Genomic DNA, 18963 nt, shown 5'->3' with positions numbered 1-18963 from the left:
TTCCTATGCCTTTGCATGACCACTTTAAGATGTAGGATAGAGTAATGGTCTTCATCTCCATTTCCTCACTGACATGCTCTCCACTTGACCAGCTGTACTCCTGAGATAATGTTAGTGCCAAACTGTTATCAGAAACAGTGGAGACAGAGATCCTGCCCTGTAAGAGAGCAAATTAAGCTATGAAGAATTAGCGCAAGGTAGATTTCTACTAGATGTACTACCATTAACCACAGGAGTAATTCAGCCCATGACAAAAGTATAGAGCGTTTGGAAAGAGAAGATGGTTTTAAATCAGTGGTTTATGAAGTCCTGCACTACTGGGCTTGGCCCTACACCTTGAGAGGGCCTATTGAAGACTAATTAATTGCTGGGATTATCATGGCTGTATGTGACCACTGGGATAACAGGACGGGAACAAAATGGATGCTGATATTGTTTTTTCGGCAAGCAGTTTCTGAGTTCCTTTGTTTTGGTGTTAGAGTGATAAACGTAAAAGCCATGGATTGAGGAGTAGTGGTGCTGGATGCATAGCGGAATAATGGGACTGTGGCTCCAACCTTCAGAGACTCTGCACAGGGTTAAACAATAACCTGTATATATGATTTATTTACTTATTTAGAGATGCAGCTTGGAATAAGCCCTTCCTGCCCTTTGAGCCACACTGCCCAGCAATCCCCGATTTCACCCTAACCTGATCACGGGACAATTTACAGCGACTGATTAACCTACTAACTAGTACGTCTTTGGTCTGTGGGAAGAAACCGGAGCACCCGGAGAAAACCAATGCACTCCACAGGAAGGACATACATACATACTCCTTACAGAGGACGGTGGGGTTGAAGGCTGCCACCATTCTACATCAGAAGCCTAGTGGTCCCTTAAACAATTGGCCAAGGGCCATCTTCAGTCACTTAAAACTTGCAACAGATACCTAGGAAGGTTGCAGCTTCTTCACTGAAACAAGATTTTTTCAGTACTCAAGTTTCCTGTTGTGGCTGTGTATTTTTCACCTCTGAATAACTTCATTCAGTATCACAGCAGTAGATCTCCCCTTTCATCAAGCCTAGTGTCTCTCGGTCTCCCAACAAAATGCTTGAACATTTTCCTCAGTGCCATAATTACAGACAGTGCCCAAAACTCCTTGGCGTCTCCGGGAATTAATGAGTAACCTGGGATGAAGTTCACGGGGCATTCGATTAAATGAGCCTAGTTAGTATTTCTTAAAATATGTTTATTAATTTTAAAGCTTTTTAAGGGGAATACATTTGCTTAACCTTTTCTACCTGAAGAGGAAGGAAAGTGTGCCGTAATGGACAAATCAGGTGACTAACAGTATGAAGATGGGCTGGTGGGATGACAAGAGGTCGTGTGATAGAATGTCCTGGATTGCAAACAACTACAATTGCTAATCCCAGTTCCACCCCCCCCCCCCCACCCACCGTTCTGGAACTTTGGTAAAGGGAAGCCCAATGAGACTTTTCTCCCCCATTTTACATCAAGTACTTTTTCATTTCTGTACAAGCTGAAGATTAGCAAAGATTGCTTCCTGCACTCATGCTGAGCTCATCAACCTTACCTCCAACTTTCACCCTGCCCTCAAATCTACATGACCCATTTCTGACACTTCTCTCCCCTTTCTCAACTTCTCTGTCTCAATCTCTTGAGACTGACTATCTACTGACATCTTGTACAAACCGAATGACTCACAGTTATCTGGATTACACCTCTTCCTACCCTGTCATTGGTAAAAATGTTATTCCCTTCTCTCAGTTCTTCAGTCTCTGCCACATCTGTCCTCGGGATGGGGTTTTCCATTCTAGAACATCTGAAATGTCCTCCTTTTTCAAAGAACAGTGTGTCCCTTCCACCACGATCGCTGCTGCCCTATTCCCCATCTCCTCCATCTCCCACATATGCTCTCACCTCATCCTCCCACTGTCATAACAGGGATGGTGTTAGCTTTGACCTCACCTACCACCCCATGAGCACATCATTCTCCATAACCTTTGCCATCTCCAATGGGATCCTACCACTAAGCACATCTTCCCCTCTCCCTGCTTTCAACAGGGATCACTCTCTCCATGACAAGTACTACACCTCCACCCTGGATAACTTCCAACCTGATGGATGAACATTGATTTCCTTATCATGTCCCTCTCCCCTTCATTTTTTCCATTTCTCATTCTGGCTACCCTTCTCTTCTCCTCTCCCGCCCATCACTTCCCTTCTCTTTTCCTTTCTTCCAAGGTACACTGACCTCTCCACCTATCACTCCCAGTTCCTTACTTTATTTCCCCCTCCCCCACCCATTCACCTTCCCCCTCATCTACTCTCACCTATCACCTACCAGCTTACGCTCCTTTCCCTCCCCTCCCCTCACCAACTTATTCTGGCTTCTGCCCACTTCTTTTCCAGTCCTGATGAAGAGTCTCGACCCAAAACTCTGAGTGTGTATTCCCCTCCATAGGTGCTGCCTGACATGCTGAGTTCTTCCAGCATTTAGTGTGCATTGCTCAAGATTTCCCATGTCTGCAGAATCTCTTGTGTTTGTCAGAGTCATGGTTAAGTACAGCTCAGAAGCAGGCCCTTCAGCCCATCTAGTCCATGCCAAACCATTTAAGCTGCCTATTCCCATTGACCTGCACCAGGACCAAAGCCCTCCATATCCCTACCATCCATGTACCTATCTGAACTTCTCTTAAACATTTAACTTGAGCTCGCATGGACCACTTGTGCTGGCAACTCATTCCACACTCTCACCACCCTCTGAGTGAAGAAATTTCCCCTGATGTTCCCCTTAAACTTTTCACCTTTCACTCTTAGCCCATGACCTCTAGTTGTAGTCCCACCCAACCTCAGTGCAGAAAACCTGGTTGCATTTACCCCTCATAATTTTCTATATCTCTATCAAATCTCCTTTCAATCTTCCACATTGCATGGAGTGAAGTGCTAACCTATTCGTTATAACTCAGGTCCTCCTGACCCAGCAACATCCTTGTAAATTTTCTCTGTACTCTTTCATCCTTATTTACATCTTTCCTGTTTTGCTTAATTCCTGAATGAAGTTTAAAACGGCCCCTGTTCACTCAGGGTAATAGAAATCAGTGCAGAATGTCAAAGACACTTTGGTAAATATCCCATTCCGGCCTTAACAGGAAGTGACCAATCTGCCTTCTCCACTATTGAATGCTAATCTGATATTACCTTACAAATAAATATTTCAATAATTGAGAGCCACTGGAATCTGGAATGCAAAGGAGAAAAGACAAAGATAGGAGAGGTATATTAGTTGATGCAAGAATTGAAACAGAAAAATTGACATGTTGGTATCAGTAATGCGGCATTGTGGCCAGGAGCTGAGGCCAACCCTTTATGTTCCAAAACGCTGAGAGGCAAGTGGTGATATTGAATTGGATACAACCACCATCGCAGAGTAATGGCCTACAATATCCATGCTTACAGATGTAGGCTTTCCTCTTGCAAATGTGGGATGCTTTCATAGTTTGCAGTCATCTCTCTACTCCTTTTGTCATTATGAAAATAACCTTTGCGTTGGCTTTTCCTTGATCCCAGCTGCGACGAGGAGTGGTCTGGCACGTACTGTGATGAACCGAAGACAAGTCTCCCCCGGCAGCTCAAGGACAACTTCAACAGATCCCCCTCCAGCAACAACTGGCTGACCGTAAATGGTGGCAAACTCACCACCATCTGTGGCGTCGTGGCCTCTGGCATGGCTCTTCACTTTAGCGGAGTGAGTGTGATCTTCAGGTTCAGATGCTAGCCAGCGTATCAGTGCGTGAGTCTGCTTGAGATGTCTGATTGTAAGAAATTGGGTTCAGATATAGAATTACAGAAAATTTGCAGCTCAGAAGGCCATTCTGCCTTTCATATCTGTGCTGTTTGAAAAAGAGCTACCCAATGTAATGCCACGTTCCAGCATTTGATCCACATCCTGGCAGGTCACCGCCCTTCAAGTACACAACCAGATTCTAGTCACAGTCTTTCTTTCCAAGGGTAGGGAAATCTAAAACTAATGTTTAAGATGGGGGGATGGGGGGGGGAATTTAAAGGGGTCCTGAGGTCCAGGTTTTTCACACAGTGGGTGGTGGCTATATGAAATGAACTGCCTGTCGGAGTGGTTCCTGTAGTGGGATTCCGAGAGCAAGGTGCATAGTTTCAGGGAAAGGGGTCACCCACTTGAGGAAGAAATGAAGTTCTTCCGTCAGAGGGTCTCTGGAATTCTCTACCCAGAGTACTGAACTGCGAATACTGGTATTTGGCCCCTCAGCTACACTCACCCGTGCCAACCAACATGCTGATCCCATTGGTCTGTGTTTGGCACACATCCCTCTAAACCTTTCCTATCCATGTACCCGTCCATATCCCTCTAAACCTTTCCTATCCATGTACCTGTCCATATCCCCCTACACCCTTCCTATCCATGTACCTGTCCATATCCCCCTACACCTTTCCTATCCATGTACCCGTCCATATCCCTCTAAACCTTTCCTATCCATGTACCCGTCCATATCCCCCTATACCCTTCCTATCCATGTACCTATCCATATCCCTCTAAACCCTTCCTATCCATGTACCTGACCATATCCCTCTAAACCCTTCCTATCCATGTACCTGTCCATATCCCCCTACACCCTTCCTATCCATGTACCTGTCCATATCCCTCTAAACCCTTCCTATCCATGTACCTGTCTGTATCCCTCTAAACCCTTCCTATCCAGGTACCTGTCCATATCCCCCTATACCCTTCCTATCCATGTACCTGTCCATATCCCCCTACACCCTTCCTATCCATGTACCTGTCCATATCCCCCTACACCCTTCCTATCCATGTACCTGTCCATATCCCTCTAAACCCTTCCCATCCATGTACCCATCCATATCCCTCTAAACCCTTCCTATCCATGTACCTGGCCAAATGTTTTAATTGTTAAAATTGTCACAGATGAAGGATCTGTTCCCGTTCTGTATAACTCTATGGATCTCTGAGACCATTGCTGAACTACACTTGCCCTCAGCACCTTTAACTTGCTCCCTCACCATACTCAAGGCTCCCCTATAGCTTAAATATCTGCCAGACCCTTGTTGCATGTATTGAAGCTTCACCTCCGCAATACTCTAGGTAGAGAATTTCAGAGAGCCTCTGAGGGAAGATCGTTGTCACTGCCTTAAAAAGGGTGACCCCTTGCCCTGAAACTTTGCACCTCATTCTCAACACCCCACTGCAGCTCATTCCATATAGCCACCACCCATTGTGTGAAAAACTTGCCCCTCGGATTCCTTTTAACTACCCCGCCCCCCCCATCTTAAACTCTAGTTTTTGATTCCTCTACTTTTGAAAAGAAGACTGTGATGATCTACCCTGTCTATTCCCCCCGTAATTTCATAAACCTCTATAAGGTCACTCATAGGACTCCTTCAGTCCAGGGTTACATTTCCAGCCTCTCCAATCTATCCTTGTAATTCAAACCTTCCAGTTGTCTGCTCACCGTTCACCAAGAGAAGCTGATTATAGATACAGAAAAGTCTTCATATTCTGGAATTCCGAAGCAAAGCGCACAAGATGCTGGAGGAACTCAGCAGGTCAGGCAGCATCTATAGAATTGAATGAACAGTCAACATTTCAGGCCGAGACCCTTCTTCAGGGCTGAAAAGGAAAAGGGGGAAAACACCAGAATAAAAAAGTGGGGTGAGGGAAGGAGCAGCCAGGTGAGTAGGAAAGATAAAGGGCTGGAGAGGAAGGATTCTGATAGGAGAGGAGAGTGGAGCATGGGAGAAAGGGCCTTACCTTACCCTTCACCCGCACCTCAGTGAATTCTGGGCCCACCATGACGCCAAGCTCTTCTTTCATCACTTCCATCTCCGAGCCCACTTCTTTTGCAGGAATTCCACACCCTGCACTAGTCGACCCTTTCTCCAATCTCCAATTGGATCTTCTTCCTCTTCTTGGACTCCTCACTCTGGTCCCCTGCCTACTCTGGATCCTTTCATTTCAAATTACCGATGAGACAACAACCGACTCAACTTCAGAACTCCCCTCTGCTCCTCAAACCTTATCCCACTGAACACACTACCCTCCGTCCTTTTCTCCCATGGACCACTCTCCTCTCCTATCAGATTCCTTCTTCTCCAGCCCTTTATCTTTCCAACCCTTCTGGCTTCTCCTACCACCCTCCAGCTATCCTCCTTCACCTCCCCCAGTCTCTTAATTCTGGTGTCTTCCCCCTTCCTTTTCAGTCTTGAAGAAGGATCTTGGCCCAGAATGTTGACTGTTTATTCACTTCCATAGATGCTGCCTGACCTGCTGGGTTCCTCCAGCATTTTGTGTGTGTTGCCAGAGGAGATGATCAATCAGCTTGCTCCTGGTTCTTTTGTTTTTAATTTCCTTGGTTCATGATCACGAGCTGGCATTGTCGAAGGCCCTCATTTTTTTAAATACATTTTCTCAAGAAAAACATGATATGTTACTGGAGAAATGCAAGGGCAATTTTGCCTTCACATCATCTGTAAATCCTTTCAACTACATTACACAGCCTCTGGTTTACAGCATTATCACATCACAAGCATGACAAGGAGATGGGAATAGATATTGCAGAAGAGTAGGTGAGGGGAAACATCTGTTCTCCCATTCTTCCTCACTATCATTCGTCATCCTCTTTCCTTCTTGGAAAACAACAATTTTAGATTATCAGACAGTGCTTGGTTTGGAAGCTTCCATGGCTGTGCATGTAAAAGTTGTGCAAACTTGATTTCCAGGTTGTTTTTTCACTGTTTGCCAGTACGCTTGTCCGTAGCACATTACAAATTGATTGCAGGAAAGCAATAACTGGAATGATGTTCCAATTAACCCCACCCAGCTCCACCCACAAAGATTACAGACTCTTTGTTAAACCTGTCTTCACAATTTAATTATCTATTGGAAGAATCAGTGATCATTGCAATTCATCTAAATTCAATTTCCATCATCTTCAGCAAAGATTAATGAAACAATCTGAGATTATCGGAAGGCACTGATAGGCCACTGAAGTGCTCGTGCAATAAACTGTTATTATGGACTTGAATTGGTGTTAATATCTAAATGATACTGAATTACTCGTAAAGAGGATGGAACGAAACCCTTAGGTGATACCTGGAATGGCTGATAACTAGGCTTAATTATCAAACATTTGGCTCACCTTTCTGCTGTGAATTTGCATTTTAATTATTATCCTAATCTTATCTGTACAGCAGTCATAGCAATTCAATCTGCAGCCTATCAGAATTAAAGTAAATCGAAATGTTGTGGATTTGTATCCCACTGAAAGTTTGCTCCTGTCCCAATACTGTTCATAGCCCCGCTGTGGGATCCAGCTCGCTTAGATGGGTGACTGATTGCTTGTTCAATCCCCTTTCACGTGTGTAGTAAAGCAAGTTCCTGTTGGCATTGTGCAATGTGCACGTGTACTCTAAATGTAATCCAGTTTACAGTTCAAAATACAGTCCTGACAATAAAGGACAGATGGACTCCATGTCTTTTTTAATTTAGCAGTTGCTATCTTGGTGCCACACCTGTTGGGAGTGCATTCAAACAGTTTTAACAGCGCACATGTGGCTACTGAACCCATTTTCTCAATAATAGCAGATCTGAGATTTATTCTTGTCACTCAGAATGCACATTTTACCTACTGTCTTTCTCTCTCTCTCCCCCATGTCAGCTTTCTGAGGTGATTGTTAGTTCCTTTCAATGAAAATCAGAACAGAAACTGCAGTGGCTAGAAATCTGAAATAAGAATAAGAATAATCAATCAGTCGGGCATCATCTATGGAAGGAGAAACAGGATTAACAAAGGGACAATAGATTTTAAAATAATTTGCATTGATGTCAAATAAACTTTTATCTTCTCTCTCTATAATTGTCCTATTTAAATCAATGAACCTGATGACATCATCAACAGCTTGGCCCCACCTAGTCAAAGAAATTCCCTTTATCCATCTTTGCCTGCTCTCTTTGAAATTTACAAGTTGTTCTCTCTCCAAGTTCTGCTGAAGTATCTTTGAAATGAAACTTTAATTCTCTTTCTTTTCACACTGATACTGCCTGACCTATTGCCTGTTTCCAGTACTTCCTTTTTTTCCCCAATGTTAATTCCTTTACTTCCACAAGGATACAGCATTTTAATCTAACAACAAAAGTTGAAGTGCAGGTTTCAACCCTTCAACGTCAGAACCCTTTCATCATTAGAAGCTTCAAACAAGCCCACATTCATACCAAAGTCTTTAATTAGGAACAAAACAGTGCTGGAAATACTGAGCTCCTCCTGTGCAGAGAAAAACAATCATTTAAAGGGGATCTGAGAGGCAGGTTATTCACACAATGGGTAATGGATTTACGTATACCATTGACATTTTGGTCAAAAGCCCTATATAATATGATCCTGCCTAAGAGTTTCGGCCTGAAACGTCGACTGTACTCTTTTCCATAGATGCTGCCTGGCCTGCTGAGTTCCTCCAGCATTTTGTGTGTGTTACTTAGATTATGGCACTTTCGCCTTTGAGTATTAAATATTAACAACATTGTGTCAGTTTTCTCAAAATAGAGAACCCTGAAGAACATAAATTCTCCAAAAGCACAAGAATGCTGCGATGTGAATCTGTGTTCCAAGTCTCTTTGCATTAAGTTGCACAACTGTTCACTTTACAACAACGTTATAAATATTGTGCTAAGATAAATTGGCATCCAACATACTTAAAACCTGATGAAAATATTCCTCTGCTTTAGGGTTGCACACGTCAGTTGGTGACAGTAGATCTGGATCTCACAGATGCTGAGTTTATTCAGTTTTACTTCATGTACGGCTGCCTTGTTCCCCCAACCAATCGTAATCAGGGTGTCTTTCTGGATTACTCTAACAATGGAGGCATCACATGGAATATCTTAATGGAAATCTTCTTTGACCAATACAATAAGCCAAGGTGAGTGTCTCAAGTACTCAACTACATCGGCTTTCTTAAAGAGCCACCAAAATGAAAGATGTGTTAAACACTCTGTGGGTACAAGAGCAAGGCGCTGCAGCTGAGGTGCGAATGGAGCCTCACTTGACACAGAGAAGGAGGAATAAAATGTCCTGCAAGATGTTTCTTCAATCTGCTCTGTTTGGGCCTCTACAGCCGATCTGCAATCCAAATTACATTAGCTCCTTCCTGTTCATTCATAAAAGAGGGGAGACTGAGAATGGGAAACCTACAGGCCTTAACATCTATCATGAGGAAGTACATAGAATTGTTTCTAAAAGCATCAGAGATGGCTTTTACTTTAGTCATTAAAGAAGGAAATTATTCAAGGTAATTGGGCAAAGTCAACATGTAATCACAATTCACCAATTATTGGAGTTCTTTGAAGATGTACAATGCAATAAGGAAAACCAGGGTTGCATTATACAGAGAGTTCCAGAAGGCATTTGATAAAGTGTCATGTCCAAAGTTACTGAGGAAAATAGAAGTTCAGGGTGCAGGAATGGAAAGAAAATTGGCTGGCTAACAGGAAGCAGAAATTAGGACACATGGGTGAATGACCCGTTCGGCTTGATGTAACTGGTCGATATTATAGATTAATGCTAATGTGTGTAGGCGGATGGCGGGGATGGGTTGAGGAGAACACGAGCAATAATGGGTTATTGAGAAATAATGTAAACTCAGTGACTCAAATGGCTTCCTGTGTCATAACGCGAAAGAGGTAAGGAGTGGTATGCCACAGGGATCTGTGCCAGGGCCTCAAAGTTTTATCAGTTACTTTACTTTATTACTTTATTGTCGCCAAACAATTGATACTGGAGTGTACAGTCATCACACCGTTATTTGATTCTGTGCTTGACGCTTTATATCAATGACTTGGAAGAAGTCACCAAATGTATGGTTGCTGAAGTTGCTAATGGCATAAAGATGGGTAGGAAATCATTTTACGATTCTGAGACATTTTGTCAGAGTGAATGTGGGAAGGAAGCTTAATCTTGTACGAGAGTCTAGAACTATGCATTGCTGTTTAAAACTGATTTAAGATTGTTGAGTCAAGATGCTTTTTTTCAGAGGGTTGGGAATGTTTGGAACTGTCCCTCAAAGGATGGCACTAGCAGAGTGTTTAAACATTTAAAGCAAAGGAAGGTATATTCTTTGTAAGTTGTACAGGGTGAGCAGGAATATAGCGTGAGGTTACAGAACAATCTTGTTAAATGGTGAGGAACGTGTGAGTACAACAGAACAGAGTTCCGATGAAGGGTCCTGGCCCGAAGCATCAACTGTTTATTCCCCTCCGTGAGCGCTGCCTCACCTGCTGAGTTCCTCCAGCATTTTGTGCGTGTTCCTCAAGGTTTCCAACATCTGCCAGAATCTCGTGTTTTTGTTAAAACGGGGAGCAGATTAAGCAGCTGAACGGCCAGTCTTCTCTGTGTTTACATGCTGAGAATTTTCTGTTGTGGGTCTAGATCATGCTAAAGGACAAATTTTCAGTTCATAATTTTAGCAAAATAAATGTGGGTCAGAGTACTGTTAAGGTCATCTGGCTTCTGGGTCCCGAATTGTGGGAAGGGAAGGGTTAAAGGGACAGACGTAATCTGCTGAGATTACATGGGGAGTGCTGTAAGTGGCTCGATGGTTGACGTGGGTGGAAGAGCAGGAAGGGAACTGACCTTCAAAATGCTGGAAGTATGTTGTGGAGTGGGAAGGGAAGATATGGTCTGCTGATGGACCTGGTGAAACCGTGGACATTGACTTGGAGAACTCTGACTTAGCTCTGTCCAGTGAGGCAGGAAGTGAATGCAGAAGGACAGGAAGTAGATATAATAGGGTTGAGAACTGTGTCAACTATGCTCGAGAGGAAACCATGCTCAAATATGAACACCTTAGTGGCACCATATGAAAAATCTCTCTATCCGTGCAAGTACGATGGAAATGAAACTGTGTCCTTGTAGGGTGGGAGGAAATATAGTTGAAGTAGCTGAGGAAGTATGTGGGTTTGTAATGGTTTATCACTAACATATCCCCTGAGATGGCGAGATAATACAGAAAAGGAAGGAAAGTTCCCTTGTTTGTATTCCCACTCTCTGATCACTCTTATTTCATAGTTCTTATTCATTTTCTCTGTCTCGACCTGCCCTCATTAACCAATCAGCTGGAAGGTCTTTACCTGTCATCATTAACCAATCAGCTGGAAGGTCTCCACCTGCCCTCATTAACCAATCAGTTGGAAGGTCTCCACAATTTATCTCCATGGCAACTCTGACAACACATTCCCTCACCCTCTACATAACTTAAACTAACTCAGCTTCTCTCTTCCCCAGTTCTGACAACAGATCCTTGGTCTGGAACACTAACTCTGTTTCTCCTGTCACAGATTCTGTCTGACCTTTATAAATTTTCTAGCATTTTCTGTTTTACTTTAGATTTCCAGCATATGCAATTACATGATTTTCCTGATATTGAACTTGTTCCTTATCAAAACATCCTCACCAGTTGCCACTGCAAAATATCTTTTAAATAAAATGGAGAAAATTTGACCATTTTCTCACATGATTTGCTTTTATTTCAAATTCTGAGTATATTTTTATGGCCTGTATTTAAGCCCTGCACTCTGCGCTTGCGGAGAGTACTACTTTTATATTAGCACCCTCTCTCCTCCTCAGGGGATAACCGATCTCTTCTTGTAGGGTCCTTAGCTTCCTCTGCAGAGATCAGGAGCTAACAATCCCAGGAATCTCAAATGATGCCTGTTAGGAGTAAGTGTTTAAAGTGAAAGAGGGAAAATTAGCAGCATAATTGGAGAGAATAGCAACACACACAAGATGCTGCCTGGCCTGGTGAGTTCCTCCAGCATCGTGTGCGTGTGTGTGTGTTGCTCGGATTTCCAGCATCTGCAGATTTTCTCTTGTTTGTGGAGAGAATAGCTCCAATTGACCTCAATTTAACCGATTTTATTCACAATTGCTGACAAGGCCAGTATTCATTGTCCCTCCTTGATTATTTTTGAACTAAATAGCTTGTAGTTAGAAGTCAAACGCATCACTGCTGGTCTAGAGTTGTGTACAAGCCATAAACACCAAGAGATTCTGCAGACGCCGGAAATCTTGAACAACACACACACAAAATGCTGGAGGAACTCAGCAAGTCAAGCAGCATCTATGCAGGAAATAAACAGTTGACGTTGCGGGCTGAGACCCTGTCCTGATACATGCTGCTGACTTGCTGAGTTCCCAGGTATTCTGTGTGTGTACAAGTCAATTGGATAAGTAAAGTGGGTTGCTTTTCCAGAAGACCAAACAGGATGTCAGTCTGCTAGTGTCATGATGAGCGAATTACTAATAGTAGATTTTTAATTCCAGTTGTATGTAACAATTTATATTCTCTGCTGCAATGATGGAATTTGAACCCAAGGCTTCATATCACTCATCCAGGCCCTTGGATTCCTCTTCCAGGAACACAGATTTTTTAATTTATTCATTTACGCAATGTGGGCGTCGCCAGCTAAGCCAGCATTTATTGCCCATCCCCGGTTGCCCTTGAGAAGGTGGTGATGATCTGCCTTCTTGAACCATTATAGTCCTGTGCTGTTAGGAATGGAATTCCATGATTTTGACCCAGTGACAATGAAGGAATGGCGATATACTTCCAAGTCTGGCTGGGGAGTGACTTGGAGGGGGATTTCCAAGTGGTGGTGTTCCCAGGAATCTGCTGTTTTTGTCCTTCTAGATGGTAGTGTTCGTGGGTCCACTATTCTTCATTATATTACATGGCTGTGTCAACTGTATATGTTTGAAATTAAAACTAACTAAACCTTATTTATGTTTGCGATTTATTTATAGCTTTGTAAGTATTCTCCTGCCATCTGAGGCAAAAGTAGTTGGCACCCGTTTCCGATGGTGGCAACCTACCCATGACGGGCATGAGCAGAGCGACTGGGCGATTGATAATGTATTGATAGCAGGCTCAGCCAGTGACCGAACCTTCATGTTAGATACCTTCAGCAGTACTCCTGTCCCGCCACACGACCGAAGCCCCGCTGACAGTGGACCTGTGGGCAGGATCAGCTTTGACCTATTTCAAGAAAGACCCGCAGGTAAATTATAGTTCAATTGTCACTAAGATACCTAACAAGTCAGGTTTACCGTATAGCTCTTAAGTGATTGACTCTGAAAAGTTTAACTCGTGGTTATCTGAATGTAATTTTGTCACCTTGAATCAATATAATCATAGTCAACAAAATATGCTGGACCACACCTTAGAAACATGATTATCTGTGATGTTAACTTTCTGATTTCAATACTTAGTTTGTTGAAAATATAATTATACCAAAACAGATCATCAATATTACAACTCACAGCAAATTTCTGGCTCCAGTTTACCAGTTGGGTTAGGTAATGATGCGAGATTCATTTATTATCAAAGAATGTATAAATTGTACAACCTTGAGATTTGCTTGCTCACAGGAGGCCACAAAGCATAAAACCTGAAAGAACCCAATTAAAGAAGAAAAGGAAAAAAATAAAAGACCAACACTTGATGCTCAAGAGAAAGAAAAAAAATACCAATCAAGCAAACAATTGAAGCAAACAACAGCAATCCAAACCAAAATTGAGTCCTCAGGTCTGAACCCCGGAGCAGCCCAGAGTAGGCCCAAAGCCTCACTTATCAGTTCATCATATTAGCAGGCATGGAGCCCAGCAGCCAGGGCAGTCTTCATAGCCTCAGTACAATGGAGGGAGGAGTGACCATCGTGGAGATCGAGTGAAATTCCTCCAGGGAAGTTACCAAAGTAACTTTATTTATCCAGTCTTGAGACCCAATCTCCCAAGCTTCTAGCTGAAATCTCAGGAGGTAGTCTTGTAAACTAATTGCAATCATGATGTTTCCTGCAACCTTCTAATTATGTCCTGTGATGCAGACACTTTTTGCTAATTACATTCCGAAGGCGGGCATTCAACGCTCAGAGACAAATATTCAGTGGGGAAAAGATTTAGAGGATTGCTCCAGTGGTCCAGTCAGGTAGTTCCTTCCTCTCAAATGCTGCTATTATGTGCTTTAGTAGCAAATTTCTATCCTCAAAGGCTTGAGCTTCTAACATACATTTTATTTTTATTGCTGAACCACAATAACACTGCAAATCCTAATAAAGCTTTTTCAGGCTAAAAGTAATATTAGTAGATAAGAAACTTGAAACAAGCAAGCCTCTAAGTCAACATAGAGGTTAATTTAGGAGCTTTTGCCAGAGTATCTTTTAGCTGTGTGCAACTTGTAATGTTTCACTAAAAACACGCTCTTATCTTGTTGGAAACATTTTGGCAGCTTATAAACTAAACAAGTACTGGATGTTCCACGATGAGTGCTCTGTGGAGAGATTCTGCAATTCGCCAGATGGAGTGATGCTGTGCGGAAGCCATGACGGTCGGGAAGTTGATGCTACGACCCATGACCTCACACCTAGCAAGGACTGGATTGTACAGTTCAAGGTGAAGCTCCTTGTCACATCGCAAAGTAAAACTTTATATAGCAATTACTATTCTATTGCGTGTCTTGAATGAAAAATGCTAATCATGTTTAGAGTTAAAATTCCAAAGGCAGTTGATAATGCTGTATAGGTCTAGACTACGCTGATACCGCGTTGCCAAAAGAGAGCTGTGTTTTCCATGTTTTGATCCAACTTCAGTTTTCAGGAAGTCTGTAATATCAAAATTGAAACAAAGAAAGTCATTACCTAACACAGAGAGATTAGTATTTTAGTCATTAGATGGTAGTCTTGTGACTGGTGTTAGCGGATTTCTCAAGAATGGAGCTGACTCCTCTGTGAAGAGCTGCCAACACAACATTTTTGTCGATTTCCAGATTCCTGCTTTTGTCTCCTTTATTTTCAGGATCAGCTGAAGTCATTTGAAATGAATGTCAGCAGGCTGAGCAAGGAGCACATTGAGAAATGCTCATTTCATTTCTAGACATCACACTGAATTGTTCAGGATATTTTTTGATTGAAGAGTAGTCACTTATTTGTAAAAAAAAAAGAAAACTTAGCAACAAGTTAATCCACAAGAATCACCACAAACAATAATGTGATTGTAATCAAATAACCTGTTTCTAGTGATATTATTCAGCTATATATAATGGTAAAGATACGTAGAATAATTCCCATGCTCTTAATTGCAATAGTGGCATGCATTTTTATATGTACATACATTTCCAGAAAGAGGAAATGGGCAAGCCCAGCATTTATTGCCCATGGAAGAATAAACTGTCGACGTTTTGGGCCTAGACCCTTCTCCAGGACTTAAAGGAAAGGGAGAAGTCAGAGTCCCTCTTTTCCATAGCCTGGCCTACTGAGTTCTCCCAGCATTTTGTGTGTGTTGCTTTGCATTTCCAGCATTTGCAGATTTACTGCCCATTCTTAATTTCCTTTGAGAAAGTTCATCTGGTACAAGATACATCCACAGAGTTGAGATTAGACCCAATGATATTGTCAATGGGTTTAATATCATCATTGGATCTAACCCCATGTATGTGAGTAGCACAGCCTACAGATTCTCCCCCAAGCCACACAATAATATGACTTGAAAGATGACAGTCTATTCTCAAGTCATATCGTCGTGTGACTTGGAGGAGAAACTGTCAGCTGTGCCACTCCTGCGCACTTACAGACACTGACCTTTTATAGAAATAAATATCGCGGGTTTGGGACCCCTGACTTTTGTGAGAAAGACTTTTCCACATTGATGTGTGATACATTTTTGATGGATAGTTAATCAACCACGTTACAATGGAGCTGAAGTTATACATGGGCTCACTGGGTGAGGCAAGCTGATTTCCTTCCTGCACTTCCCTAATCACTGCAATTTAGTTCTTTATTTTCAGGTTACTTGATTAACTGAATTTAAATTCCCCATGATGAATTTTGAACAGTTCTCCAAATCAAATTCTTCATCGATAATTTAACCATTACACCTCTGTTCCAAATAAGGGAGGAGACAAAGCCCCAGCTTAATATCGCACGTGAAAGCTCAGAACCAGAGAGACGGTGCTCCAGTATTGATATAGCTCAATACTTTAATCTTTCAAAATAGTCTATTATTATTATTTTATAGAAATGCAAATGGAAAACAATACACGCCTCAGATTTAATATGTCAATTAAAAATACTGCACTGCATCACAGGTCGTTGGTACTTCACTGAAGCATCGGCCTAAGTAATGCACCTGAAAGTTAACTTTGTAAACCATCAGCTCATGTTAATGAAAATCAAAAAGAAAGCTGCAGATGTGAGAAATCTGAAATAAAAGCAGAAAAATACCAGAAATGCTCAGCAGGTCAGGCAGCATCTATGGAAAGAGAAACAGTTCCAGACCGGAAATGAGAGATATGCTTCTGTTTCCACAGATGTTGCCTGGCATCCTGAGTGTCTTCAATATTTTCTCTTTATATATCAGCTTCTGCTATACCTGTAGATGGAAGGTAATACGTATCCAGCATTGGTTTGGAGCTTTTGAAAGTCAGATCATCATTTTTGCAAATGAAATGGAACATCATTATAACTTGGGTAAATTAAAATACTAATCAGAGGGAAACATCAGTGATTCTGATTTTAAGCAATTAATTCAGGCTTTCTTTTTAGATTTCAGTGGGCTGCAAGACAACAGAAAAAATAATTCAGAACCAGGTCCATGTTCAGTACTCAACTGACTTTGGTATGAACTGGCGGTACCTGATGCCCCAGTGCCTCCCAGCTGACTCACAATGCTCTGGTGACATTACTCAGCCGTCAGTGTTCTTCCCTGCCAAGGAATGGAAGAGAGCCATCTACCCACTGCCTGACAATCTGGTGGGCAAGTGAGTAAGAGAAGCCTTTGGAGTGAGGATTGTGTTGTATTGATCTGCTCACCACAGATTTATGTTAAAGCTTTTTAGTGTGTAGAAAACAAATTCTGCTCAACTTGAACATCAGATGAGATCTGGTGAGGCAACATATACCACCTCCCATTGAGCATTAATGAAATACAGAGTATCACAGGGCAATGAAATAACAGGGCATGTTCTCCCCTTCTCCCCATTTCTCTCCCCTTCACCCCAATATTACTTCTTTATCTATCACCTAAATCAAAGATTTATTTATTTATTGAAATACAGCACGGAATAGGCTGTTACGGCACTTCAAGCCATGATGGCCAGCAATCCAATGATTTAATCCCAGCTGAATCATGGGAGAATTTACAATGACCAATTACCCTACCAACTCGTACATCTTTGAACTGTGGGAGAAGGGGAACTCACACGGTCACAGGGAGAATGTCCAAACTCCTTACAGGCAGCAGCGGGAATTGAACCTGGATCGTCTGTACTGTAAAGTGTTGTGCTAACCACTACACTACTCTACCACCCTAAATAATCTTCCTATATAAAACGAGCTTTTCACCATTTTCAAGTGATGCTCTCTCTTCCCTGCACCGCCTCCTCGCCAGGCACCCATGTTACTCAATTCTAAAGCAACATTAAGAAGTTTATATACAATGAAAGTAAAAACATCTAGACTGGCATCTTTAGAATTATGTTGCAGGTTAATAACCTCTTTCTGAACTCCTGACCTGCAGAATATTGCCCCCATTTTCCTGTTTGCTCTCAAAAATTTAAACAAAGGACCTTATTTATTTTTTCTCTGCATGTGGCTTATTCATTAAAGTAGCATTTTGGTTTTGTCCTTTTATAGGTGAAATTAAAATTAATGTTCCATTTTATTACAGCCCTGTGAGATTCCGATTCTATCAAAAGTATTCGGATATTCAGTGGGCCATTGATAATTTCTATGTGGGGCCTGCCTGCCCAAATAATTGTGGAGGACATGGAGACTGCCTAAACAAACAGTGCTTCTGTGACCCTGGCTTCTCTGGGCCAAATTGCTACTTGAGTCATTCTCTGAAGGTATGACCAGATTATATGAGGTAGCTTATCAAATGTGATCGTGGAATACTCATTACAAGTTTCACAAGTCTCCTGAATCCTGGAGCAGCAAAGTGCAACTCCAGAACTTGACTTTCAGACTCTGAATTGTATTAATACTGAATGTTTTGGTCATTCTTATAGATTGCACTCGGAGTTATATATATATATAAAATTACTTTTGTCCAGTCTTTTGTTTAGCAATGGGTCTCCCCCTAATGCAGGTGGATAAAATGACATGTCTCTCCTGGATGTTACATAGAACGTGGAGGAGTACAGTACAGGGAAGGGCCCTGAACACACTGACAAATTAAAATAAGTCTCTTCTGACTGTACATGACCAACTTCCCAGCTTTCCCTGCATGTTCTTGTGTCTGTTTTAAACACCATTATCGCATCTGTTTCCATTAATACCCTGACAACCCATTCCCTTCACCCACCATTCTCAGTGTGAAAAATGCTTGCTCCGCACATCTCCTTTAAACTCGCCCTCCCCCTCCTTAAATGCATGTCCTCTGATATTTGACATTTTTACTCTGGGTGGAAGACTTTGACTGTCATAATTTTATGAACTTCTATAGGAACCCTTTCGCCTGTGTTGCTCTAGAGAAAAGTTTGTCCAACCTCTCTTTTTAGCTCTTACCCTCTAATCCATTCAGCCTCCTGATAACCTTCTACACCCTTTCCAAAGTCTCCACATCCTTCCTGCAATAGGACAACCAGAATTATCTGTAATATTCCAAGTGTGACTTCACCAAAGTTTTATATAACTGATTCCTGAATCTTATGCTCAGTGTCAACACTGTTGAAGGCAAGCATACCATATGTCTTCTTAACCACCCTATCTACCTGCATGGCAACTTTCATGAAACTAAACTTTATTTTTTTATTTATTTGTTTATTTTTGTTGAGATACGGCACAAAATAGGTTCTTCCAGTCCTTTGTGCCACACTGCCCAGCAATCTCCTGATTTAATCCTAGCCTAATCACACGACAATTTACAA

The 18963-nt window shown here is 42.1% G+C and overlaps 1 protein-coding gene and 1 long non-coding RNA gene across 4 annotated transcripts in view; one reads left to right on the top strand and one right to left on the bottom strand.

The window, feature by feature from the left end:
- Positions 1-18963, bottom strand: part of LOC140738800 (uncharacterized) — a 72079-nt gene that overhangs the window by 3488 nt on the left and 49628 nt on the right. The window lies entirely within an intron of this gene.
- Positions 1-18963, top strand: part of LOC140738799 (reelin-like) — a 302475-nt gene that overhangs the window by 255673 nt on the left and 27839 nt on the right. For both annotated transcript variants that reach the window (XM_073066646.1, XM_073066645.1), the window contains exons 49-54: positions 3574-3751; positions 8777-8970; positions 12849-13102; positions 14329-14492; positions 16640-16854; positions 17763-17940. In XM_073066646.1, the coding sequence (XP_072922747.1) occupies positions 3574-3751; positions 8777-8970; positions 12849-13102; positions 14329-14492; positions 16640-16854; positions 17763-17940 (1183 nt within the window). The remainder of the gene's footprint in view (positions 1-3573; positions 3752-8776; positions 8971-12848; positions 13103-14328; positions 14493-16639; positions 16855-17762; positions 17941-18963) is intronic.

The sequence above is a fragment of the Hemitrygon akajei genome, chromosome 14 (genome assembly GCF_048418815.1).
Source record: "Hemitrygon akajei chromosome 14, sHemAka1.3, whole genome shotgun sequence".
Taxonomy (NCBI): Eukaryota; Metazoa; Chordata; class Chondrichthyes; order Myliobatiformes; family Dasyatidae; genus Hemitrygon; species Hemitrygon akajei.
This window is presented reverse-complemented; position numbering and strand designations above follow the sequence as displayed.